The sequence below is a fragment of the Gorilla gorilla genome, chromosome 1 (genome assembly GCF_029281585.2).
Source record: "Gorilla gorilla gorilla isolate KB3781 chromosome 1, NHGRI_mGorGor1-v2.1_pri, whole genome shotgun sequence".
Classification (NCBI taxonomy): Eukaryota; Metazoa; Chordata; class Mammalia; order Primates; family Hominidae; genus Gorilla; species Gorilla gorilla.
Genome location: NC_073224.2, coordinates 168,038,030 through 168,064,836, shown reverse-complemented (window position 1 = coordinate 168,064,836; position 26,807 = coordinate 168,038,030). Strand labels below are relative to the sequence as shown.

General features: G+C 35.3%; 1 protein-coding gene across 1 annotated transcript in view; it reads right to left on the bottom strand.

The window, feature by feature from the left end:
* The window catches only part of NEGR1 (neuronal growth regulator 1), an 874,525-nt gene that overhangs the window by 509,650 nt on the left and 338,068 nt on the right, over positions 1 to 26,807 (bottom strand). Inside the window, exon 2 of the mRNA XM_004025980.5 lies at positions 18,174 to 18,406. Within this exon, the coding sequence (XP_004026029.2) occupies positions 18,174 to 18,406 (233 nt within the window). The remainder of the gene's footprint in view (positions 1 to 18,173; positions 18,407 to 26,807) is intronic.

Genomic DNA, 26,807 nt, shown 5'->3' with positions numbered 1-26,807 from the left:
AACATGGTAAAACCCCATCTCTACTAAAAAAATACAAAAAATTAGCCAGGCACAAGGGCGTGTGCCTGTAATCACAGCTACTTGGGAGGCAGAGGCAGGAGAATTGCTTGAACCTGGGAGGTGGAGGTTGAAGTGAGCCGAGATTGCACCATTGCACTCCAGCCTGGACAGCAAGAGTGAAACTCTGTAAAAAAGACAAAACAAAACAAAACAAAACAAAAACCAGAGATCTTTCAATTCCAAGTGCATAGTACTCTAACTTGTCATTAGACAGATTATTCCCAGTGAAAGTCCTCATTTTTTAGTCAACCATAGGTAGTGTTTTTATTCTGAGCTCAGCAAAAGAGGTCCATGGGGCTGTGTGTGATGGGCAATTTCTGATTATTTGATTGACAACGGAAGTCTGGGAAAAAGAGAAAGGCAGAGGTCACTGTCACATTTTCTTCTCAGTGTTTCCTGTGTGTGTATATGCCCTCTATAGCTCCATCTGTGTCAATGCTCATTGTTTTATGTAACAGAGAGGACTGAGGCCACACTTGGCACAGCAGCCTGTGCACTGGGCGCCAATGGCTACTCATAAATGTCACGCTATAGTGATGCTTTGGAATGTTAAATATTGCACTGGGATAAGGAGAGAGCTGGAAAACTATGAAGCATACCGAATTAAATTGTTATATTTACTTATAATAACCCCTATTTTTTCAGAAGGTGATGTACTAGAAGTCTGACCTCTTCACTTATCTTGAAGAAATAAAACAGAAGACAAATTTGTGTCTGAAATATATAGCTTTCTATTTGATTAACTCCATATTTTAAGGCTTCAGTATGTTACATGAAATCTCTGTGAATTTGAAGGGTTCAGAGATTAAAACATTCTTTCTCTTTGATCTTGATAAGGCCATACCAATTTTTTTTTAACTACATGCAAATGTAAAGAGTAAGTCGGACGGGTGCGGTGGCTCATGCTTGTAATCCCAGCACTTTGGGAGGCCAAGGCGGGCGGATCACGAGGTCAGCAAATAGAGACCACGGTGAAACCCCGTCTCTACTAAAAATACAAAAAATTAGCCGGGCCTGGTGGCGGGCGCCAGTAGTCCCAGCTACTCGGAGAGGCTGAGGCAGGAGAATGGCATGAACCCGGGAGGCAGAGCTTGCAGTGAGCCCAGAGTGCGCCGTTGCACTCCAGCCTGGGCGACAGAGTGAGACTCCATCTTAAAAAAAAAAAAAAAGTAAGTCATATATATTTTGGAAGCGGCCAAATTGAACAGCAAACCACTCTTCAAAAAGCACAAATTGAGTTAGTTTGCCTTTAAGAACGACCTCACTGCTGTGTGCTCTACTGCAACGTTAAAAGAACACATCATGCCTGGAGCGGTGGTTCACGCCTGTAATCCCAGCACTTTGGGAGGCCGAGGCGGGCGGATCACAAGGTCAGGAGATCGAGACCATCCTATCTAACATGGTGAAACCCCGTCTCTACTAAAAATATAAAAAATTAGCCGGGCATGGTGGCGGGTGCCTGTAGTCCCAGCTACTCGGGAGGCTGAGGCAGGAGAATGGCGTGAACCCGGGAGGCAGAGGTTGCAGTGAGCCGAGATTGCGCCACTGCACTCTAGCCTGGGCGACAAAACGAGACTCTGTCTCAAAAAAAAAAAAAAAAAAAAAAAAGAAGAAGAAGAACACATCATACTGTCAAAAACAAGTGTATGAACTGTGAGCTCAAAAGCCCAAAAGCCTTGCAGTAATCCCAACCACACGTCAAGTCTCAGAAAGTGGGACGGTTTCTCCTTTGGAGCTGGGGAACAAAAAAACACTCCAAGGTGTGCAAAGCCAGCAACTCTCCATGAGAGATGGATGAGACTTCAATGGTTTCTGCTTTCAAATAATTGTTCAAATGGTCTGCAAGGTATCTTCATTAGCTAAATAAATACCTTTCAGAGCAATTTTGTATTTGTTCAGAGCAGACTTAAAGTAACTATTCCAGGAGCCTTTACTAGGTCAGAGGCTTCAAGGGTAAATTTATGTTACCTTGAAAAACACACATAGCTTTTTGGGTAAAATGCTCTTTTTAAATAAGAGTATGGTATGCTGTGCCAAAAAAAAAAAATCGAGTAAGTTGAACCTGAAAAAATGAGTTTTCTTCTTTGTGTTGTTATCCTGACATTTCATTCTTGGTCACTCAGGCCCCAATTCGCTAATATACTCAAAGCCTGACTCACTTCACATCATTTCATTGTTTGCTCAGAACAGATTGTATAACCAGCAAAGTTAGAAGGTCAAGTTTATCGATTAAAACCCACAGCAATGAAATATCTGTTAAGCCAGGGTAACTGATTCCCAAGTGGCTTAATCCACATAGAATTTTTCCAGATGGAGTGATTTTGATAAAAATTTGCAGTACTGTGAGATTTCAACAAAACAAAAATATAAATAGATGCATTATTATTTTAAAATTACAGTGCTCACATTCACAAGTTGAATGAATACCTCCACCTCTACATTCTTCCTTCCATTTCTACAGGATCCACAGTAGTTCTCAGCTCTCACTCAAAGGTGGACTAACACAATAATTTTCCAGCTGGATTCTCTTTCTCAAGTTTTTACATCATAATTGTGTTTTACTCAAACAAAATATCTATTATGCTGCTTCCGTCTTCCTCCACAATCAAACCCAAGCTGATCCAAAAAGATGCAGAAGGGATCACCAATATACCAAGGCTCGTTATCCTGAACAATATTTGAAGAGGACAGCCTCATAGTAATGCTAGACAATGTTCAATGTAATGATTACCTAAATTCATCACACTGTTATACAACAACATCTTTTGTGGATAAGTTGATAATAGATGTTACCAAATTCTCTCTTAGCTAATCTTTTTTGTCTTTCTAATACAAACTGTCTTAACCTTTTTTTTTTTTTTTTTTTTTTTTTAGCATCAGGAACTTTGAGAACAGGATAAAAACTACAGTTACTCTTTCCAGGGGAGAAATATCAAAAAGTACCAAATTTTGCATATACTCTCATTGATTTTTTGGTTAGTGAATCCTTTAATTTAAAATCAAGTCTCCCTGTTTTGGCCAATGTAACAGCTATTTTTAGGGTAAAATTGTTCCTCAATAAACAAACAACAACCAAACATAATACCACATTAGCCAAGAAAGCCTACGTTCGAGTTTGAGGAAAGTTGTCTTTAAAAATCTCAAACATATTTTGTCAATCTTATCAATATTTCACCATTTCTTCATATATCTAAGACTGTGTTTCAATAGTTATTGCCAGCTGCAGAGATGGTGGAACTGAATGGATAACTTTGAACTTTCCATGCAATGACACTCATAACTGCCGCTTCCTGCTTCCCCTGGCAGCTTCTTAATCTGGGGAAGCTCCAACTGTGGCTCTCCAGGGTTCCCTGCTTAAGCTCTCTGCAGCTGCTCCTCTCAGTATTGAATGGTTCCAGTCAGCAGTTGAGCTCAGCAATTATAGCCTCCTACAACTGCTCCCCAGAGTCCTCCATTGTCCCCATTGCTTCTACATGCTCAAACCACCTCCAAGCCATCTCCAGCTCCGAGGAGCTGTACATTTGAGTATCTCTTTGTCAGTACTACTTCTAAAGGCCATCTTATGGCAATGCTCTGATTGAGCTATTCCTCTCATCTTGTCCTGTTCCTACTCCTTCCCCACAGTTCTTATTCCATTTTATGGAACAAGACAATGTGAGTTTATACATCTAATTGCTTATTCAGCACTTGCTGAGACTTGAAGTAGCTCCTCATTGAGCTCTGAATGACTTACTATATACCCTAAGAGTAACTTTCAAGCAGTATACTATGGCTATCACTTCATGCCTTGTAATTAAACCTCAAGCCTATCCACTACTTCACCCCAAAAGCTGGGTATGATCCTACAGAAAAAGAAGACCTGCCTTATGTGCCCTATATATACATCTGTCCTAGCCCCTACCTAACTTTAGTGCACTCATTTGCCCCCAAGTCAGTATCCCCTAGCTGATAGGTAATTTCCTTGAAAAGAAGGACTAATTTTTATTTGCAGATCTTTCTTTTCCAACACTTACAACAATGCTTAGCACGAAGCAAATGCTCAAAGGATGTGGCTAAGTTGCTTTAGAGTTAGTGTCCAAAATCAGTTAACTGGTTTACTGAAGAGGCCCAAATTGCTCTTCACTAGTTTCTCCACCCGGCACAGGTGCAGCTGTAAAAATCAAAGCTCAGAATAATTCTAGACAGCTCACAGCTCCCAGGGTAAATATATAATCACAGCTCTACAGCCTCTCTGTAAGTTATTTTTCTTAAAGTTTCAGTCTGTGTGGTAATGAAAGACTCCTATTTTCACTCATGCCATTGTGTGTTTGTAGCTCTAATATTCATTAAGGATGCAACTGAAATGTTAATGATAATCGCACCCAAAAGCTAATAAAGAGAAGCCCAAGGCTCACATAAATGCCAGCATTTAATAATTATGCATACTTTTAGTTTTTCCCCAATTTATCTTACTTTCTAATAATTAGTTTAATAAATCTGAGATCCCAATATATGTGTAATTAATTTTAAAATTTGTTTTTAAATTTGCTTTTGATATTCAGGAATGAGACATATTTTTCCTAGAATGTAAGGCAGTAATTATCATTATATAAAATGGTTAACTATATAAAGGATAGAGCTTAAACACTTGCCTTTTGCGAATATTTACAACTCAAAACCACTGGAAATTTTAAGAAAAAATCTTTACCAGTTGGGATACAGCCAGGAAAGTAGAAACCAATCTAAGTACATTTGACCTTTGAACAATGCAGGTTTAAACTTCAAGAGTCCATGTACACTTGGATTTTCTTTCACCTCTGCCACCAGACACAGCAGGACCAACCCCTCTTCTTTCTCCTCTGCTTTAGCCTATTCAGTGTGAAGATGGGCATAAAGAACTTTATGATGTTCCACTTTTATTTAATGAATACTAAATACATTTTCTCTTTTCTGTGATTTTCTTAATAACATTTTCTTCCCTTTAGCTTACTGTATTGTAGGAATACAGTATAGAATACATATATATTCTTATAGATACAGTATAAGAATATATATAGAATATTATATATATATAGAATAGATACAGTATAAGAGTATATATATATATACAGAATACCATTGCATGGTTCATACATATACATACATATTTTATAACATAAAATATGTGTTAATTGACTATGTATGTTATTGGTAAGGCTTCCAGTTAATAGTAGGCTGTTAGTAAAGTTTTTGGGGAGTCAAAGGTTATGTGCAGATTTTTGACTGTGTAGGAGGTCAGTGCCCCTAACCCTCATGTTGTTCAAGCGTCAACTGTATTTCAAAAAAAGGATGGTCTAATACAGAGAAGTTTTTACATACGTGATGAAAGTCCAAGAAGCCAGAGCACATGAAGGAGAGAACCTCAGAGATTTGTAACAAGAAGAAGCCGCTAATACTTTTGTAAGCAGGTCTCACTGCCAGAGCCCACAGGTCAGGACTGTTCAATAGCAGCTAGGCCCATGACATGGGGTTTCCCAGTGTGAGCTGTGCCAATAGGAGGATGGGCTGTCCAGCTGAACCTGGAGCCAAGGAAATAAAAGGCTTTGCAGGAGACACCGCCTGTGACAATAAGAGAGAGGAAAATAGCCTGATTTCTCTCTTTCTCCAGTCTGCAATCACTCTCTTGCCAGTATCTCCCATTGAGTGAACCCTGCCAGAAACCAAAAAACATAGTAGGCTGGGAATGCACCTTCTGGTGTGGGGGCGACATAGAGCATAGTAAGAGAGGTGCAGAGAATAGCTTTGAGATCAAATAGGCAAAAATGAGTGCATAATATCTTTCCGTTAATTTCAGGTAGAAGTTTTCAAAAAAATATAAGATTATTTTCAATTATGTTCAAAACCTTAACATTGGTATAAATTTGTTATATCCCTTTCACATAGAATTTCTCCATGAGAAGGGTAATTAATTTTGTTGATATTTTACAGTCTAACTTTGTTGTCTAAATTCTTAGTAAAGATCACTTGGAATCAGTGAGAGCAATATCAATTGCATCCTAATTCAAAAGAAGAAAGAAGAAAGGACCTATATGTACACTATTAGCTCTTTGGAAAAAGAAAGATTATAACTCAGATTGAATATCTACTCTGAGTTGGACACTTCAAGAAATATATATCTAATTGTTTTTTAGATTTTTATAGCAAACCAGAGAGCTGGGGATTACTTTTTACTTCTCAGAGGATGGAGGTGAGTGTTAAATAGATGAAGACAGTTGATCAAGTTCATATGCTTTATAAATATTAAAAGTGAATGTGACTTGAGGTCAATCTAATACTTATGCCATGCTAAACTACTTAAGAGAAAGAATACTGATCTTTACTAGTGTCAACAGGGGAAACAGACCAGAGAGAAAAAATACAGAAGAATTTTCTCTGGTCATTGGCTGGTTTATACTCTAAGAGACTTCACTCCTTCACTCTATCATCCATTAAATATTTATTTCAGCCCCTTTTATATGCAGCCCCTGTTCTACTCACTCAGGTTAGGTCAGTAAGATAGATACGATCCATATTTTCATGGAGCTTTTCACAACCTGCCATGCATTTGAAAATTAAAGCATTTGTCTTCTATTCCATCAGTGGTTCTCAACTAGGGGTGATTTTCGCCCCAGCAGACATTTAAGCAGGGAATGCTGCTAGTGTCCATATGTTGAGGCCAGGGCACCTTACACTTGGACAGCGATACACACACACACTCTCTCTCTCTCTTTCTCTCTCTCACACACACACACTCACATGGCCAAAATGTCAATAGTACTGAGGTTAAGAAACTTATTCTAGATGGATATAAAGGTGCCTTTATTTTAGAGTGTGTATATGTGTGAATGTGCACGGGGAGTGTATTAGTTTTCCTATTGGCTGCCATAAAAAATTATCACAAATTTAGTGGCTTAAAACAACACAAGTGTATCTTACATGTCTGTTAGTGTAGACATGTCTCACTCAGCTATACTCGAGGTGTTGGCAGGGCTGAAGTCCCTTCTGGAGTTTCTAGAGGAGATTTCATTTCCTTGACTTTCCTGGCTTCTAAAGTCTATCCATATTCTTTGGCTCAGGGTCCCCTTCCTCTATCATTAAATCCAGCCATTGTAGGTTGAGTCCTTCTTCAGCACGTCAATCTGGCCTACATCAGCAGTCAGCTCCCTCTGACCATTCTTTTGCCTTCCTCTTCCACTTTTAAGGTCCCATGTGATTTCACTGGGCCTGACTGGATAATCAAAGTTAATAGGCACTTTCTTTTTTTTTTCTTTTTTTGTGGCAGGGTCTCGTTCTGTCACCCAGGCTGGAGTGCAGTGGCACGATCACCACTCCCTATAGCCTCCACTTTTTGTGCCCAAGCAATCCTCTCACCTCAGCCTCCAAAGTAGCTGGGACCACAGCAGCTATTTAAAAAAAAATTGCAGAAATAGGGTCTCCCCATGTTGTCCAGGATGGTCTCAAGTGATCCTCCTGCTTCGTTCTTCCAAAGTGCTGGGATTATAGGCTAGCCCTGTCTTAAGATCAGATTACATTTTTCCTTGCCACTTAACCTAACAAATTCATTGGTTCTGGAGATGAGGATGTAGTCATATTTGGAGACTGTATCATTAGGTCTACCACAAGGGGTAATGAATGAATGTAGGTGCAACATTTAGCAAAGTTATTTGCACATAGTTGGTATTGAATTAAAGTGAGACTTCATAAGTCTTTATTGACATAAACTGAAGTCATCCTGCCTGCTCTTTTAAAATGGGCTCACTTAAAATGAACAAGTCCTAAGCAGAGTGAATAACAACACATCTCACTTTATTCTGCACTAATAAATAGCTGCAAAATCTGTCCTTCCTCGTCTTCAATATCTCATTTAAAAAAGTGTCCATCCACCCATTTGTTCAAGTCAAAACCTAAAAGAATGAGCAAAATCCTCAGATAAAATTTTAATTGTGTAACTGTTGGCTCTTTTTAAATGTTAAACTCTTGTTTGGGTTTGGCATTAGAAACGATTGGCTACAGTCTTTGTAGCTAACTCTGTCCCATGTAAAGTATATTTTTCCTCAAAATAACATTGCTAGGGTAGAATATATTTTGTAGAATGCTGGTGTCTTATTTGTTACTTTTTACTACAACACGCATTCACTATTCTACACTTGTGAAAATATGGAAATTATAGAGAATAAGAAGGTTTTGGCCTCAAATAAAAATAAGCAATCTAAGTCATGAATGTCTAACTAATCCTTTTTTTTTCTTATTATGTCAGCATTCACGGTCTTATGTGTCCTAAAGATAGCATCAACATACTAAGTCACAGCTTAAGCAAAACGATTGGCATGAAGCTAGGCAGAAAGAAATACGTGCATTTATAAAAACAATAAAACTCTACTGAGTTTCTAACATTTGTCAGACACCATCCTGGTTGAGAGTCAAAAAATAAAATAAAATGAAATAAGACCTAGTCATCACGCTCAAGAAGTTGACTTGAGATCTTACTTGGAGTCCACAAATAGATTTACGGTGTTCATAAGCCTGTGCTCATGTAAAGAAGTATGCTAAAGGTATGTGTATTTTTCCAGAGAAGGGGTCTACAAATTTCATCAGATTTTCAAATGGGTTCATGACCACAAACTGTTTAAGGGCCACTTGTCTAAATGCAAACCTACAAATGCGGGCTAGAAAACTGACAACTTAGTGCAGGTGCATGGTCCCTTTTTCCCCAAATCTTTCTACTTCTAACCTCTTGCTAGATTACTAACCAGAAGATGCTGAAGGGATGGGTGGCGAAGTATGGGAAGAGAGATATTGGAACATAGCCTCACTCTAATTCTGTAAACTAAGCTTTGCCACCAGTTTTAATTGTGTCCATTTTCTTGTTGGTGCTACATATGATTAATCCTTATTTTTCTACTACAGATCATACTATAAACAATATTAGCAGATTCAAATTTTCTCCTGAAAAATGTTATCTTTGCTTTACATAATGGCTACAAGGAGTATTGTCAGTTGGCATTTAACTAATGAAAACAGTAAATTCCTAATTGCCTTTATAGTGATATCTTAATTATATACATGATTTGGGAAAAAAGAACAGAAAAATTATTTCATAGATCACATCCCATTAAAATGACTCCAAGAAGAAAAGTTATTTCACCAGACATAGGTTTTATTTGCAGTGTTTCTTAAAATAAATGTGCCAGCTAGAGGTTAGTAATCTTTTATTTATAGAGAGATTTTCATAGTGATAGTGTACATTGCACTGGGATTTGACATGTATTACTTACACAGTTATTTTCTTTGTTTTTTTTTAAGAGAAAATGAATATACTCCAAGATAGGCAACAAATATAACCACTTTCCAATACAGATTTCACATGCAAAACTAAGAATTACTACCAAAAACATGAAAATGTGATCAGTCTGCTGAGCTCTGACATACTTATCAAACTCTGTGCTTCAGGAATTGTAAGAAATATCCATCAATCATTAAGGGGACTTTTAAAGGCAGCAAATCTTGCTTAAAGGGATAATTACTTTAAATTATTTTCAAATTGTAATTTTGGACTGTGTGTTATCAAAAACAGAAATACTGCCTTAGTCTCCAAATGAATAATATATAATATTCTTCTTCTTTCTTATATATCCTATTCCCAGATATGTTTTTATGGAATACTTGCCACTCTAATTCAAGCTGAAAACTTGAAAAAAAAAAGGATAAAGTAGGGCAACATTTCTCCTCATCAACACTGACCACAAGCTGTATAATTATTTGATTTTTGGCCCTCTTCTACCACCCTCTCAACATATTATTCATCTCATGAGTAGATCCAAGACACTGAATTAGAATCTTCCTTGCTGGTATAATTTCCTAGTTAGCAAAGATGCTTATTTAAATTCCAATAGCGCTCCTCCTTTCTGCTATGAACTCACAAAGTTCCTTCTATAGGAAAAAAAAAAAAAAGAGATGACTCAGATGGAAGCCAACAATGTGTGGTGGCCATCGATATGATTTTTTTTTTTTTTTTTTTGCTCTTCCCTACTTGTTTTTCATTGGCAAGTAACAACAAATTGAAAATGTAAAAGAAAATATTATCAACTTAGTAATTCCCTTTGTGTAGAGTAAGAAGTGCATTATGGATTTTGGCACAGTTTTGATCTAAAGTATTGTTCTAATAACAGACCTTACATTAGGCAATACATAAAACTTCATGTGATAATTTTGCTTAGGAATATATGATCTATATATTTACATAGAAAATCTTTTGGAAGTAAAATACTATTTACTGAAATCTACTTTCTCTTCTGCTACTTCTTTATTCCCAACTGTAGAAAAGTAATGTTCAATAATTCTGAATATTAGAATATTTAGAAGAAAAAAATGTGTATTCTGGAAGACAAGCTTGTATTCAAACAAGAATTTTACTAAAAGTAGCTCAATTCACCTTATATCTTATAAATCATAGTAGCTAAACCCATAACCTAATGAATGTCAATATATTCACAGAAAAGTGAGATAATGAATTCCTAGAATCTGGTCTGATATATCCTGCCATGTAACCATAGCAATTCTAGCCAGAAGGGATTGTGTGAAAAGAAAGCTGAAAATGTCTACCTGAAAAATGCATTAATTTTTTAATTGTTATGCAAGATTTCCTTGCCTAAAAAAGCTTACCCCACATAAGCACAGATGGTGAACCTGAGTTTTTCTGTCAAGGTATATTTGGGGAAATAATCTTGGATCTAAATTTGTCTGTGAAGGTATATTTGGGAAAATAATCTTAGATCTGAATTTGTCTATGAAGGTATATTTGGGAAAACAACCTTGATTCTGAATTTGTCTGTGAAGGTATATTTGTGGAAATAATCTTGCTAAAGTCTAAGATCACGAATGACACCTGAAAAACTTACTTTTCCCAAGTTTCCCATTAGGCATAACTATTCTAAATTGTTTAGATATCAGACCATTGTCTCTCTAGACCTCAATAATACTGCTTCATGTAGTTCAACAGATTAAATATTTCCTACTGGATAAAGTACCTGGGGAATATAATGGTAGTCCTGGCCAGGCGTAGGGGCTCATGTCAGTAATCCCAGCATTTTGGGAGGCTAGCCGAGGTGGGTAGATCGCCTGAGCCCAGGCGTTTGAGTCCAGCATGGGCAACATGGCAAGACCCAATCTCTAAAAAAAAAAAAAAGCCAGGCAGAGTGGTGTACACCTGTAGTCCCAGCTACATGACAGGCTGAGGTGGGAGGATCACCTGAGGCCAGGGAGGTTGAGGCTGCAGTAGGCCAAGACTGAGCCACTACACTCCAGCCTGGACACAGAGTGAGATGCTCTCTCAGGAAAAAAAAAAATAATAATAAATAAATAAATAAATATATATATACACACACACACACACACGTATATATATATACACGCATATGTACATATGTGTGTATATATATACACACATATGTATATATGCGTGTATATATAAACACACATATGTATATATGCGTATATATACACACACATATGTATATATGTGTATATACACACATATGTATGTATATGTGTATATATACACACATATATACACATATATATATACACATATTTGTATATATATATATACCTATATATATATTTTTTCCTGAGACAGCATCTCACTGTTTTATATATATATAAAATGATCGTCCTGTTAACTAATGAGGCATATCTTCCAAAATGCTAATAAGATCCTGTCTTCATAAACTGCAAAACTGGACATTTCAGATCAATAGAAATAGAAAAAAGCAATGCAATGTTCTTAGGCCTAGTTCCATCGTTACTACTTCATTTTGGGGAAAATTTGTAGGGACTAATACAGTCTTATTGTTATCAGTAATTGAACTTACTTGGTCTTTCACCCTGTGATCAGTAGTCAGGTATTGATTAGTCTGCCTGAGCTCAGTATAATTTGTCTTCCATTGGACCTGCACTATAATGTAAATGGAGTAAGTAAATAATGATTTATGGTAGAACAGGTCGGAATCCCCTGCAAAGGGAATAAGAATGAGTATGTACACCCCTATCCATGTAACGTTTATCTTAAATATTTGAGATCACTTTTAGCCAAATTATAGAGAGCAAATAATCATTTTCTTACAAGCAGATAACATGTATTTATCATATATGTTCTTAGAAATGTAGCTTTGTTATCTAGTTATTGATATAAAGAAGCTATAGATCATGTACAAAAAAACATGGACAATTTTGGGACACCTACTCCTAGTTTTTACTGGTAGTAGCTCCACTAACAAGTTATCTTTTTTCATTTATCTAAGATTATGTTTTGTAAGTATGAAGGTGCATTCCTTAAAGATAAAGATATTTTGGGTAGGGTAACGGCACATAATGGGGTATTAAGCCATTTTTATTTCATATGGTTTATTATTGTTTCCATGCTAAAAATATTAACAGCATGAGGTTTGAATCTTTGTCCATTTCTTTGTGTTTTAGAGCATGTCCAAGATTGGGTTCCCATGTATAATCTTGATCTCCTCCACAGGAAAAAAATAGATCCTGAATAAAACATACTAGGATCCAATATAAGAGTCTTGTCATGAGCCATTATTGCATCCAGACAATAACTGTTTCAATATCTGTAGCTCTGTAAAATTTTTGTTAGTGGCGATAATTTTTCTTTGGTTTCATTTTTTGACTTGTTGAAAATTTTGAAATTTTCACAGTTGCAGCACAATGGCTTGAATTGTCCAATGTATGTAGTATTTTTTCATGCTTTTTTCACCATTACTTTTTTTTTTTTTTCTGCTTTTGGTCTTTTGGGAAAAGCAGGCCCATGTCCTGTGATGCTGTTTATTCCCATCAGCTCAAACTGGAACAGAGTGTGGTGTCCTTCTCTTTCAGTGTGCACCTTGTCAAGGCCTTAGTATTCATTGAAAGGATGTTAACATTAGACAAAGATGTGCTAATCTTTGGAGAATATGGCTTTATACTTGTGGCCACATAGAGTAATTGCTCTCCAGATAATCATTGGTAAGTATAACTTTGAAGTATCTGCACTTGAATTACTATTCAACGACTAATTGGGAGAAATAATATTTGTGGAGTTTTGCCTAAGAAGGATAGGTTCTAAAATTTATTCATAGATTAAGGTGGTAATCAAAAAGCTATCTCCCTGTTATTGGAATGGCATCTTATTGAATTTATTTTTAAATTTTTTTTTTACTTCCCTGCTCTTCAGGTTATATTGAAAGCTGTTATAAGTAAAAGCCTTATGAATGAATGCTATGTGTACCAAAGAGATGTTCCTTATACCTCACCGTGATGCTCTGAGATAGCTTATGGCAGAAATGCTACTTCATTCTGAATAACAGGATCAGAGTACTGAGAAAAGTAAGTTTTAACCTATGAACTATGAAATGAATAACTGATTCTGTTTCTCTAGATATATTGGCTTTCAGAAATCTTAGAAATAAATTTTTGACATGCTCTGAAAGTATATGAAAATCATATTACAAATTTTATGATCTAACCTCACCTCTGACTGCATCCTACTCTTCTCTTGTTTATTTTGTTCTTCCTATCTATCTTGGTGTTCTGAATACTCCTCCATAAGCCACTTCAAATTCGTTTTAACATAAAATAGAATATTAATAATAAATGATGTTTGAATGCCTTTTCACTTTATAAAGGCTTTCTCAAAACAATGACTAAGCAAGAGATATGGATCTGATATTGTCATACTTTAGGATCTTTGTGAAACGAATTCAAACAAGATAGAGTTTAGAGTGCAAGATGTTTATTAGGAAATATCCTTGTGATCAGCCGCTGGGGACGGAAGAAGAAGGAGATGGGTTTGAATATAGTAAGAAGTAGAGCTGCAATGGAGTCTGGACAATAGCCTCAGCTGCCCATGAGGAGTTCTGAACCTAAAATGGCCCATCAAAGCTGTCCTACATTGGGCTAAAAGGAAAAGGTCTTTATACTCCTTGCCTCAAGCAGTCATTGGGTGTTGGCTGCTCTAGGCAGGGCTTGACTTCAGCAAGGAGGCTCTCTGCAGCTGAGGCTATCCTCAAAAGGGCCCAGAATGTTGTCTTCTAACTACACTCCCAGATTCTAGAGAAATAAGCCCACCCTTGATAAGGGAACTGTAGCACCCCACCTATTACAAATACTCTAGGTGAGTTATGTACCCTAAGGAAATTACAATACCCTGGAGAAGTTAAATACCTTTGAGAAGTTATTTTGATTATAGAGTTATGTGCTAGTCAAATCTCCTTCTACTCTGACCAGAGAAAACTTAGAGTATATTTCCTTGAAAAGGAATGAGTTGAACAGCAAACATTTCATATGTTTATTTAATACACGCTATCTATGAGTGTCTAATTTGTGCTCTATACAATCTAGACTTTAAACGTCATGGAGAACTAAAAGTAGGAACCATGTCTTAGTCCATTTTATGTTGTTATAACAGAATATCCCAGATCGGGTAATTTATAATGAACAGAAACTTATTTGGCTCATATTTTTGGGGGCTGAGACGTCCAACAGCATAGTACCAGCATCTTCCAAGAGCGTTTGTGCTGCATCATCCCATGACATAAAACAGATGGACAAGAACAAGAAAGCAAGAGGGGGCCTAACTCACTTTTATAACAAACCCACTCTCACAACAACTAACCCAATCCCATGACAGCAATATCAACCCATTCATGAGAGCTCTCATGAATGAATAACCAGCTTTTATTTGACTGCACCTCAAACATTGTTCCTTTCAAGATTAATTTTCTAACACATGAACTTTGGGGGACACATTCTAACCATAGCACAATTCCTGACATATATTCAAATGGGCAGTGTCTATATTTCATGTTTCTCAACATTACAGTATTGTAATAAGGAGCTCTTGCTTCATAACAAGTCCTCCAGCCTCACACACTTTTATACTTATAAACAAAGAAATTAGTTCTTAGTAAATATATCACATAGTTCAAAACAGTGAATAATAGGTCATTTGATTTATCAAAACCATGTTATATATAGGTAATGAAAAAATTTATTTTATTATTAAGTCTATTAGTCAGTTTCAACCCTTTTAAAGCCAGGCTCCAAATTATCACATTCTCCAAATTTCATAAATACATAGGTTGCTCAGCTCCATTGGATAAAGAAAAAATATAAAGAGAAATGAAATGTACTTGTGGAGTAAGTAGTAACAGGAGCTATATGTAAACATTAGTTTGCATGGTGTTCAATAAAAGTTATAAAATATTTTTCTTTTTTAACTTAAATATTTTTTCCCATTAAATCAAAGCAAATAATTGATGTGGGATTTTTGTTATTTTTTTATTTGTTTTGTTTTTGTTTGTTGTTGTCATTTGTCTTTTTTGACTGGTGTGGACCTTAAAGATCTTCTTGTCTTATGTCTCTTTTGAAATGAGAAAGCCAGAGTTCAGAGAGACTTAATAATTGCCTAGTTTATGCAGGACAATTCCAGATTAGAATGCGGGTTTTCCTATTCCTACGTTAGTGTTTTTCCTCCTCCATTGCTCCGTTTATTTATATTAATAGCTCTAAGAAATCAATAGCACTAATAAATTTCTCAAACATAGTGTCTGTGTTGATAATATATCCCCTTTTTATCCCTTTTCAAAATGATTTAAGAAAAATAGTTCCCTGGAGTACATGCAACAATTGAAGATGAGCTTTGTTTTTACCAGCCAATGTATGTTTGACATCAGTGATTAATACAGTCTTCCCTCAGTTGCTAAGCTTCTTTATCTTGGTGAATAAAGGATTGTCAGCTTGTTAGGCAAAGAGCATATGCTTCAAAACTATGCTGATACCCCTGAGCATCAGACAATCTAACAAATTTAGGGACTGAAGAGGTGTACACATCAGTTTACTTTTGTTCATTGAGAAGAAATGTAGCTTAAGTGGGGTTGACTTTTTATGACATTTATTTAGTACTTGAATTGACTGACAAGCCTATTAATGTATTCCCTGAACTTTATTAATGTAATTTGAAAACCGCCTACATGTCAATCAACTTCTAATAAGTAATTATGTTCATAAATACTGTAAAATTATTAGCTTTTAATTTTATCCAATCTTATACTTTCAAAACAGTAACATGGATTTTTCTTTTTCTAGAGGAATAAAATATTATACTGAAGGAACATTCAATAAGTACATTCATAACTGCTCAAAAGTTCACCATCATCTAATGACCAGCAAAAAAGAGTACTATAGTAAGACATGTAGCAGTTTTTAAAACTTGAACAATATTAAACAACCTATGAAATACAAAGTTATTTTAAAAATCCTATGAGAATTAAACATGTACCTAGGCTGGTCTTAAATACCGATAGTCTGGGTATTTAAAGTATAGACCTAATATGGAACAAGAGAGAATGGAAAAAGGAAAATGGAATATATTTATTCTTCAGAAATATATCATTTAAACCTACAAGTTTAAAATGTACAAGCCAAATGTCTGTGTCTTAAGTAACTCAAACATATTATTGTTTAAGTATACTTTCTTTTTTCACATAACGAAAATCTTTTAGAGTCTTTGAGCTAGAAACTCAAGTCAAAGGGCAGAGAACTGAACAAGAGAACAAGATTAGGCTTGAATAACATAAGAAATGTGTTTTGTCTTACAATCTCATATCAGTTTCTGAAGGTGGATTAACTCCCACCCTTTGGAGTCCCTGAATAATCTCTGATTAAAGATGAACTATTGTGAAAATGTTATTACATTCTGATATACCACTTTTAAATAATGAACATCATCACAGTCTACAATAATATGTAAAAAAAAGAAAAATCACTGAGGAAATTCATTGACTTATTTTTCAATTTATACTTTCCTCCTTAAAGTTAATTGTTTAAGAAGTTTAACCTTATCACAAAGTTAAAATATTTACTGTACTAACAATTGAAGCTGTGTTTGAATTCAAGTTTACCTTTACATAAGGAAATAAAGCTCAGTTAATAAGTCTATAGATTAACAATCTTTTTCAGACTTAAGCTATGCACCTAAGTTAATTTTCAGCCTTGACTTATTGAAGGGTAAACTCAAAGAGAGTACAGCTGACTTTCTCACTCAACTTTCCTATTAGGAATAAAACATGCATGCTCTGGCACCACATTATCACATAATTTGTTATTAATTTTACTTAGAAATAAGGCAATTTCAGTTTTAGTTCCACAGAGCATAATATTTCTAAACAACCAACACACGATTAATTTATAAAGCAGAAAGAAATAATGTAAAAGGGCAAAAAATAAATGTTTTCCATTCTCCTAGCATAATAATTACATTTTTCTTGAAAACCATTTGTATTTTAGGGGACTTAAGCTCTTACATTTTAATATGCAAGAGAAATAAAATAATTTGATGATTCTGTTTGTATCTGGAGATTGAAAGTTAGCTAGCATAATTTATGATCTACTGAAAGTAAATCAAATATAAACCATTGTGTACATATTTTCTCAATTACTCTATATTTAAATAAAGAAATCCTAGAAGGCTGCTACTTTTCATTGTGACTTGAATCAAAGTAAACAGAGGATGGATTGAGACAGAGTATTTGAATGCTTGGAGGATTGCATTTAAAGAGTTACTGTGCATATTTCAAAAAGTTCTAATATTTTCATGTATCTATTGTAGGTTTCAAACATTTAATGTATCAATCATGGGCTCCCAAAGATTTATTGAAGGGATGAATCAAAGGAAGATATGAGGTGAATCAGTTACAAATGTCATAATATGGTGTTAATGGATATTTCTTTATCTTTGTAAGTAGGGATTTGTATGCCTGTAATAGTCATTACACTTCTTAATGACTACAATACTTGCATACCTTTTTTTAAATGTGTGTATGTGTGTGCGCGTGTGTGTTTCAACTGAAAGCCAGTCAAAAGACTTTTTCATTCTGTCTGTATGACTCTTAATGACTTTCTGATATCTAGGAATGTAAATTCCTGAAAACTATGACAATATAATTCAACAAATATTTCAATGACAACAAATATTTCAACATTGTTAACTGCTTCCTAGTCATTTTGATACCTAAATATTAAACATTTCTAAGCACAGTCTTTCACAATATAGCAGTTCTGAAAATACATACCTTGCACAGTTAGATGCACCTGCATTGTTCTGGGTGTATGTTGAGTCTGAACAGAACACGTGTATGGGCCATCATCTGTCACATCTACATTCTGTATCTGGAGGCTGTAGTCCCTTTTATTCAATGTTGAAATTGAAACTCGAGGATCCACTGACCACTTATCACCTCCCGCAAAAATAATACTTGACCGGTTCAGCCAGGCACCCTTTGAAGCTCCATCTTCCAAATAACACCTACAAATTATAAGAGATACAACACTATTAATCAAAATAAAAATGAGAGACAACATTATTTTGTTCTGAGTGTTATTTTCTTTTGCTGAATAATAGCACAGCATCAAATGCAAACATCAGACATTAACTCAGGAAACATGAACATACTGATGCATCTTCCATTCCCAATGCAAATGTGAAACAATACTTGCATACAGTTTTTTTAAGTGTGTAGTGTGTGTGTGCGTGTTCGTGTGTGTGTGTTTCAACTGAAAGTTAGTCAAAAGCCTTTTTCATTCTGTCTGGATGACACATCTAAATAAAGCTAAATTAGTTTAAACAATTTTCTGCCTTAAAGCCTATTTCTTTGTTTGAAATTATGAGAAGCAGTAAAGGTCATGATTTAGACTGACCTGACCCAACCTGATACTGAATATAATGTACCAGATGCAGAAATCATAGACTCATATAAGTGTGGGTTTATTTATTTATTTATTTATTTCTTTATTTGAGGCAGGGTCTTACTCTGTCGCCCAGGCTGGAGTGCAGTGGAACAATCTTGGCTCACTGCAACTTCCACCTGTTGGGTTCAAGCAATTCTGCTGTCTCAGCCTCCCTAGTAGCTGGGATTACAAGCGCCTGCCACTGTGCCCAGCTAATTTTTGTATTTATAGTGGAGATGGGGTTTCACTGTGTTGGCCAGACTGGTCTTGAACTCCTGACCTCAGGCGATCCTCCTGCCTTTGCCTCCCAAAGTGCTGGGATTACAGGCTTGAGCCACCATGCCCGGCCTATAAGGCTTTACTTTTAAAATAGCTTGCATTTGCACAGTGGTAAGCTTGTACACTGAAACTGTAAACTATGTTTCACTGATAAAACTATAAACTATGTTTACTGATTGCTGTAGTCATTAGATATAAAAAAGCTAGTATAACACTTTTATTAATAATGTTGCTTGTTTTTGCAATTTATTGATCAATACTTTTTTATAAAGCATTCATTTAGCTAGCAAACATTTATAAGATATCTATGGATTTAAATAGGTATTGTCTGTTGCTGTCTACAAGTTTTAGTCTAGTGAGGAAGACACAAGAGCAAACCAATTATTACCATACAGAAAGGAGAATATTTTTATGAAATCACACACAGGATGCATGAGAGATCAAAGAGAGTTACTTGACTCAGGGCGTTGAAGGCATAAAGGCCTTCTGAAATAGGCAATGTCTGAGATAAAGAGATAAGTATTGTAAGATATGGCATTCTAGACAGAGATGCTATATGTGGGAAACACCAGGTAAACATCAGAGAAATAGGCATTTCAGGGAACTACAAATAACCATGAGATATATGGTAAAAGGCATGAGAGATGGAATTGGAGAAATAAAACTGGATCCACATGATGATGACAAGTGTAACGACAATTACTGGATTTTAAGGTCAAATTTGCAGCCATTTATTTAGTCATATTCTGTAACAGGTTTCAAAAATACAGCATTGTGTTTAATAGTAGTCAGGCACATCAAGCTTTAGAACAGAAGAAGGCTGTGGTCATATACCAGTGATTTTGCTGAGGCCTGGAATTCTGTTTCATCTTGAAAATGTTCTGTTACAAATTAAAGACTGGTTTTCTTAAATGAGTACAAAGCACAGCTACAGAACGAAAACACACATACATAAAAACAGTTTGACAGCATTTCCACAGAACACCTTGGGTGGGGGGTTGAACACAGTGTTTGAGATTGCTACAAAATTGTAAGCTGAAAGCAACAGGGTGGGCTGCTGTCAACTGTATGAAACTAATCAGTGGGTGAAAAAGTAAGGAACAAGGTACATTGCAGAATCTAATTTGCAGTCAGCTTTGTCATCTACAGAAACCAAAACGGAAGTCATAAAGGTCACTGTTAATTGAAAACCTTGTCCTTATGTATTTAATAAAGAAAATAAAACCCCTTTAATGATGTAATTAAATAATTCCAGCATACTGTCATTCTTAATAATATGCAGAAAGAAGATAGAGGGTACATATTTCCCATTTCACAGATCACATTTGTGCTGGTACAGGACAGAACTCTGAAATATCACTGCTAGGACTGTGATAATTCTAGTGTGTCATTTAGTATCTGCATTCATCAAGTGTTTCTGTGTGACCTCTGCATCTATGGCCTTCGTATGTTTTTCTATTGCGTGTTCATAACAACTCTTTCAGGGTATAGATTGCAAAGCTCTTGATCACTAGAAAATAAATGGAGATATTTAGGTTAAATGACCGGTCTAAGCCACAATATTAGTGGGTGCCAATGTTGAATTCATAATCAAGTCTTCTCTTTCCACATTCAACATCCTTTCCACTGTAATGCAGATCAAAGACTTTTAAAATAGGTTTCAGAAATGGGAAAATGATTAGAATGTTGCAGAAATTACTGCAAGTAATTTCTTATTTACTGAATGTGACCAACTGCTTAACCTGTCCTAGTCTAAAGGAAGCAGAAAATTAATTATTAGTGGATGTTTTACCATGAAAGTCTGATTTAGAATGCTCTATTGGGCATTTCCATTTCCCTAGAGGCAGTAGCAGCTTTACCTTTATTTTGGGGGTATTAGGGAAGACTGCAGAGATTAACCAGTAGTCTTAGCATAAGCACTGTTCCTCAATTCTGGCATGACATGGGCTGCCACAGAAGAATAGAATTCAATTTCTTCATGATGAAAAAAATGAAAAAAGGCATCATTTATGTCTCCTTGGCTTCAATAACTCTATTTTGTAATAGCCATTGTTCCCAAATCAAAGTTTTTTAAGATACACATTAGTAATACTCTTGAATGACAATCAGAAAAAAAAATTTTCCTTTTGGAAATTTTGCTGAATTTTGTAGAATTATTCTCAAACTACACTATTATGTTAGAACATAAATAACCCAAATTACCATACATGGAATTTTACAAATTTTGAATAGCAATTCTACATAGGCTTGGCTATGTTATGAAATCATATAGAGAATACATGTAGTTTAAAGGTCTAGTATGAGATGACTACATAGAATATGTGAATAGGCCAAACATACACACACACACACACACACACACAGCTGTATGCATGTGTAGGTGTTTTTTTTTTTTTTTTTTGGTCATTATAAAGATTCCTTGAGAATAAGAACTATGTCTTCTTCCTCTGTACCTCCTTTTCATTCTCCATCTACATCCTATTTTTTCCTTTGCAATACAAAGAGATATTGCTTGACATGTGTATGTTGTATTAAGAAATTTTGTAAGGAGGGAAGCTATGTAGGGTACAATGGGGTGGAGGGTGAGAGCCAAGTAGAGGAGCATGATAGCAATTTATTTTTGTACTCTTTGGGTACCAACATTTTTTTTTCTTGGTTTAAAAAGTCTAGTGTCTACAAATATAAATTTGTTGGAATCCTGGCCCAAACAGAATTTATAATTTAGCAAGGATGATAAAGCATGCACATGAACAGCCATCATGCAGAACAGGGAGTGAAAAATGTAGTAATTAAATTGTCGTTATAATTGGATTATTGAGATTCTCTGAGAGTCTCTGGCTTCTGCCCTTGACCCTTGTAGCCAGGTCCATTCTTCCCACAATAAGCAGAATGAACATTGTAGAGTTCAAATCAGATCATCAACAACTCCAGGCCTTCTATTTAATTCATATGAAAATTTATAATTTTGATAGTAGTCAACACAGCCTTATAGAGTCTGGTCCCCTGATGCTTTTCTGACTTTACCTCCCACTCCTATTTTCCACTTTACTCTGCTCTAGGCTGGGGTCCTTTAGCTGTGCTTCCAACAAGTCAGGCATTCTCTTGCCTCAGTTAGTTTGTATTTGCTATTTCTTCCCTGCAACTTTTTTCCCCTAAAGTTCTACATAACTTGCTCCCTATCTTCCTTAGGTCTTCATTAAATGACCTAATGTATTAAACAGCAAAAATAGCGCGACTGTTCCCACACTCCCTTTAGACATATTGTCTATTTACTTGATTGATTATTGTCTGTCTCTTTCCACTAGAAGCAAGATCCAGGAATTTTGTCTATTTGGTTGCTTCTATATATTCCAAGGGCCTAAAAATAATGAACGATAAATATAAGCGTGTGTTGAGTGGATAAATGAGGTAAAAATTAGGAAAATTTTTGAGAAAGGAATAATATGATAAAGTGTATGAAAATTCCCAAAGTGAGGCATAGTTGGAAAAGCAAAGTCACACCCATGTAAACTATAATTACATGTAATTAAATGCAGATATATGTAGTACAGACAATAACTGGTGAATGATACAGAGGATGTGCTAAGCAACCTAAATCAGTAAGTGAAGAACTAAGCTAAGAATTCAGTGATCGGAAAAAAAGGCAAGTCAGGGGCAGGGGTGGGTGGGCAAAGTGCCGGTGGCAGATCAAGAAAATCATTCATACACATAGCTACTTGAAATAAGAAAGAACTACAACATTTGACTCTACACTTCCGAAACCCTTTTAAACCATTAGACATTCTGTTTAGTATGTGCTAGGAGGTTTGCTAGGCATTTTACATTTATTATACCATTTAAGCCTCACATAACCCTATGAGCCAGATACTACTATTATCTTAATATTTTAGATGAAGAAGCAAAGGTACTGGCAGGTTGTGATCGAACAAAGCCAGTCAGCTTGCATTCTTAACCACAGTGACAGACTATGCTAGTATTTTTAGAGTCAGGTAGCAGCAAGTCAGGGGGACTCCCTGTTTAGAATGGAGGAATTAGGGTGTAAGGGGGAGTTCAGTGAAGTGAGGGTGGTCAGATCATTAATGGGACAGCATGAAGTAACAGTTCTCTGGTCACAAATTCAGATCTTTTTTCTTTGGACTTCAAAATGGAACATTTTAGCAGCAAGTGATCTTAAGGTCCCTTGAAATATAGACAATGAAATAATCTGAATAAAAATGTTCAATAATAAATATATCCTTTAATCGAGTATGGCATAGCTCTCCTTGATAGTGGTTTTTATCTTTCACTTTAAAAATCTGCTAGACTACCTATTTTGCAAGGAGATGAATAAAACAGTTCCAAAAATACACTCTTCAGCATATGCTCTGTTGACACTATACCAAATACCATAATAAATACTTAAATTTTCAGTCAGTCATCTGGATATTTTGTGCACATAGTTCCAAACATCTGGCTATTGGAAAATACATAGGAAATAGCTTGAACATTTCTTTTTGCTTCATGGTTGTTAATTATATAAACCCAGGCTCACGATATTTAATTCTTTTCTAATAAGGATGGCACTGCTGCCTAAATTCTTTTTAGGGGCCCCCTTAAAGGATGTTACTACGCATTAGGCAGGTCTCTGTTTTGGGGGTATGAAGTCCCATTGGGTGAGATGCTATTTGATCAAACTGTTAGGAAAATTCTAACAGAATATGCCTGTGATACTAACTCCTGCGGTGATTAAATCAGAAAGGTGGACATCAGAGAGTGTAGTGAAAAATAGCATATTTAGGGTATTTGTTATTTTTTAAAGCTCAGTTAAGTCAAAAAGCCTGTGGCTGCTGAGGAATGATTTTGTCCACTTATATCTCAAATTCTTTGTTGCACAGTCCAAAAACATAAGCATTAGCACCATTACCAGTATTCCACACAGCAGAATTTATTCAGCTGTATGGAGAAAGAACAGCTTTCTCAAGACATTTTGATTAATGAAAGCTCCTATTAAAGGCACCAATTAATAAAAAATAAAAAGTACATTTTTGTCTTGGACTCAAAGCTAAACTGAGTGAAAATAATATTCCTATGAAGAGACTTACCAGCTACCTTTACTGCTGTCTCTACATTGCATCATAAAGTCCTAAATTTGACAGAAGGAGAACTTTCAAAAGCATATTAACAGAGTTCAGAACCCCATACAATCTCCATGCTGATTTTTCACACAAAGAGAGTTTTGATATCCCAATTTCAAGACCAAATGAGGTAAGGCAACTAAAGCAGAGATTATATGGAAGAGAACAGAAATTCTACCATCTTTCTCCCCTACCTTTGTTTTTAGGGCACTCTCTTCTTGATATCTTTCATGAGAGTTGATTCCTAGATAATATGTATGTATGTATACATAAATTGTATGGTTATATAAATATTTCCTAGATAATAATATCACTTTATATAATCTTATGATTGACAATATTTAAAATTCTCTTTTACAACTACTCAGACACAGAAATGGTTCTTATTATCTTTCTATTTTTGCAGGTGTGCCAGAGGTGGAAGACAGTGAAGGGTGGTGGGAAATCCATGGTAACAATGTGTCCAGTGAACTTCAACTATTTAATGAAGTCCTCATCCTTAGAGATGATAAGAATTGTATTTTAAAATATGTTCTGGTGATATCTAAGTGAGAACTGCACTTCAGCAGGTAACAGTTCAATACTGTTCAGTATACAATAGTAATATGTTAACATTACTATGCACCAGATACATTTTAAGCATGTTATGTATATTTTTCATTCAATCCTCAAAACAAGACTTTGAGTTAGGTACTATCAAAAACTATTATCATTATACCCATTTTACAATGAAGACACTGAGATACATCTGTTAGTTAAGTAATGTTTTTCTGTAATACCACAAATTGCTTTATCTTAGTCTTTCCATTAATAAGAAGCTTCCAAGTAAGAATATATGTCTGTGTTAGGAGGGGCCATGCCAAACAATTTTTACATATAAAGGGTGCTTCAATACATTATTTGTAAATAATTTAACATATAAATTAGCATTTATGAAGTAAAATAAGCATGGATAGAGTAAGAGAGATCTTGTACATTATGATTAAAGAAACTAGCAAAGTCTGAATATCAAAATATCTTCATTTTTGGCCTGTTACTAATTACTATCCTCTTATCCCGATAATAAATTTCATTTGCAGAATGATTACTCTGGGTTAAGAGGCATGGGAATATTTTTTAAATGTATGATCTCATCTAACACTCACAAAAACATTCTGAGAAGTAGATAGGTCTTATCATCTCTGCTCTAAGATTACTGAATGCATGAATACAAAATTGATAAATGAAGCAAAGAATGTAAAAGTCCTAAAAAAAGAAAAAAAGGTGTTACAAATTTGAGTGGTTTAAGGCTAGCTTTGTTCCAATGGCTTTAAACATGAATTAAGCTGAAAATTTCTTTGTCATCTCTACTTTTTAATTTTTGAATTCAACTAAATCAGCTTGCTTTCTCCCACATGGACTTGATTGAATGTGAGATATTTGGATCTGGAAGGGCTTCAAGATTTTTGATAACTGGCAGGTGCTCTGAACTGCTGTGGGGAAAGTTCTGTCTGCAGTACTGTCTCCCTGGCAGCTGCTTCCTGGAGAAGTTGGACTTTCACCTCAGGAGATATAAAGAGAATGAAAACTACATTCAAAATGCATGCAGGAGGTGTTTAAAATAGCAGTATCAAAGACAGGGTATGCAATCAGATCCAGAGAAATGACTGAGATAAAGCTCTAGGCTCCAGACAAGCCTTTCTATTCCATCCTCTTTGGGATGGAGCCAGGTACATACACCTTATCCCTAAATCGAGGGAATAAAGGACATGGACTTCTCTAGTAAGAACAGTATCAGCAATTGCAGCTCGTCTCCCTTCCATCAGCCATCTTTGTGTTGAAGTCATTAAAAGTATTCTATTTGCATATATTAATAAATAGAGATTATAAAATAAGAAACATAACATGGATATACGGAAAGTTTCTAAATTCATGTTTTGTAAAAATAATAAACTTATGCTACTTTACAGTATCACCAAATACAGACATTTAAAAAGCAAAATGAATTCTGTTCCCCACCCTCCCAACCCATCTGCTTATGTTGATCTTTAAGCACCCTGCCAGGCACTGCTGGATTTTTCTTATTGCAATTTTTCCTAATAAAAAATATTCTGAACACAAATTTTGTTTTATGAATAAAAAATGGTTACACAGTCAACTAATTAAAGCTAGCCTTGCAATCAGTTACTATAGTAGCCATTAACTCATATTTATCTGTCTTCTCGAGAAAATGGACTAAACCATAATTCAGTATGAACTATGCCTTAAAATATAAATTAAGGAGTATACCCAAGAAGAAAAAAATTAATGTTTTTTTAAACAGCTTCCTGTAAAAAAATTAAACTTTATATTTTTGAAAGATGTTAAGTTAAAAATAGTCTCAAATTTGAGTCTTTGCTAGATCTTATTTTTTATTATAACTTTTCCTTAACAAACTGTGTAGTGTAATTATAGTTAATATTGGGTTCAAATGTCATCTTTCTTGTGTACTAGGCCTGGAACCTGGGCCAAGTTAATTTACCTTAGTTTTCTCACCTGTAAGATGGGGTTAGTAAAAGTACTTACTTTACAAAATTGTTATGAGGATTAAATTAATTAGTTTGTTTA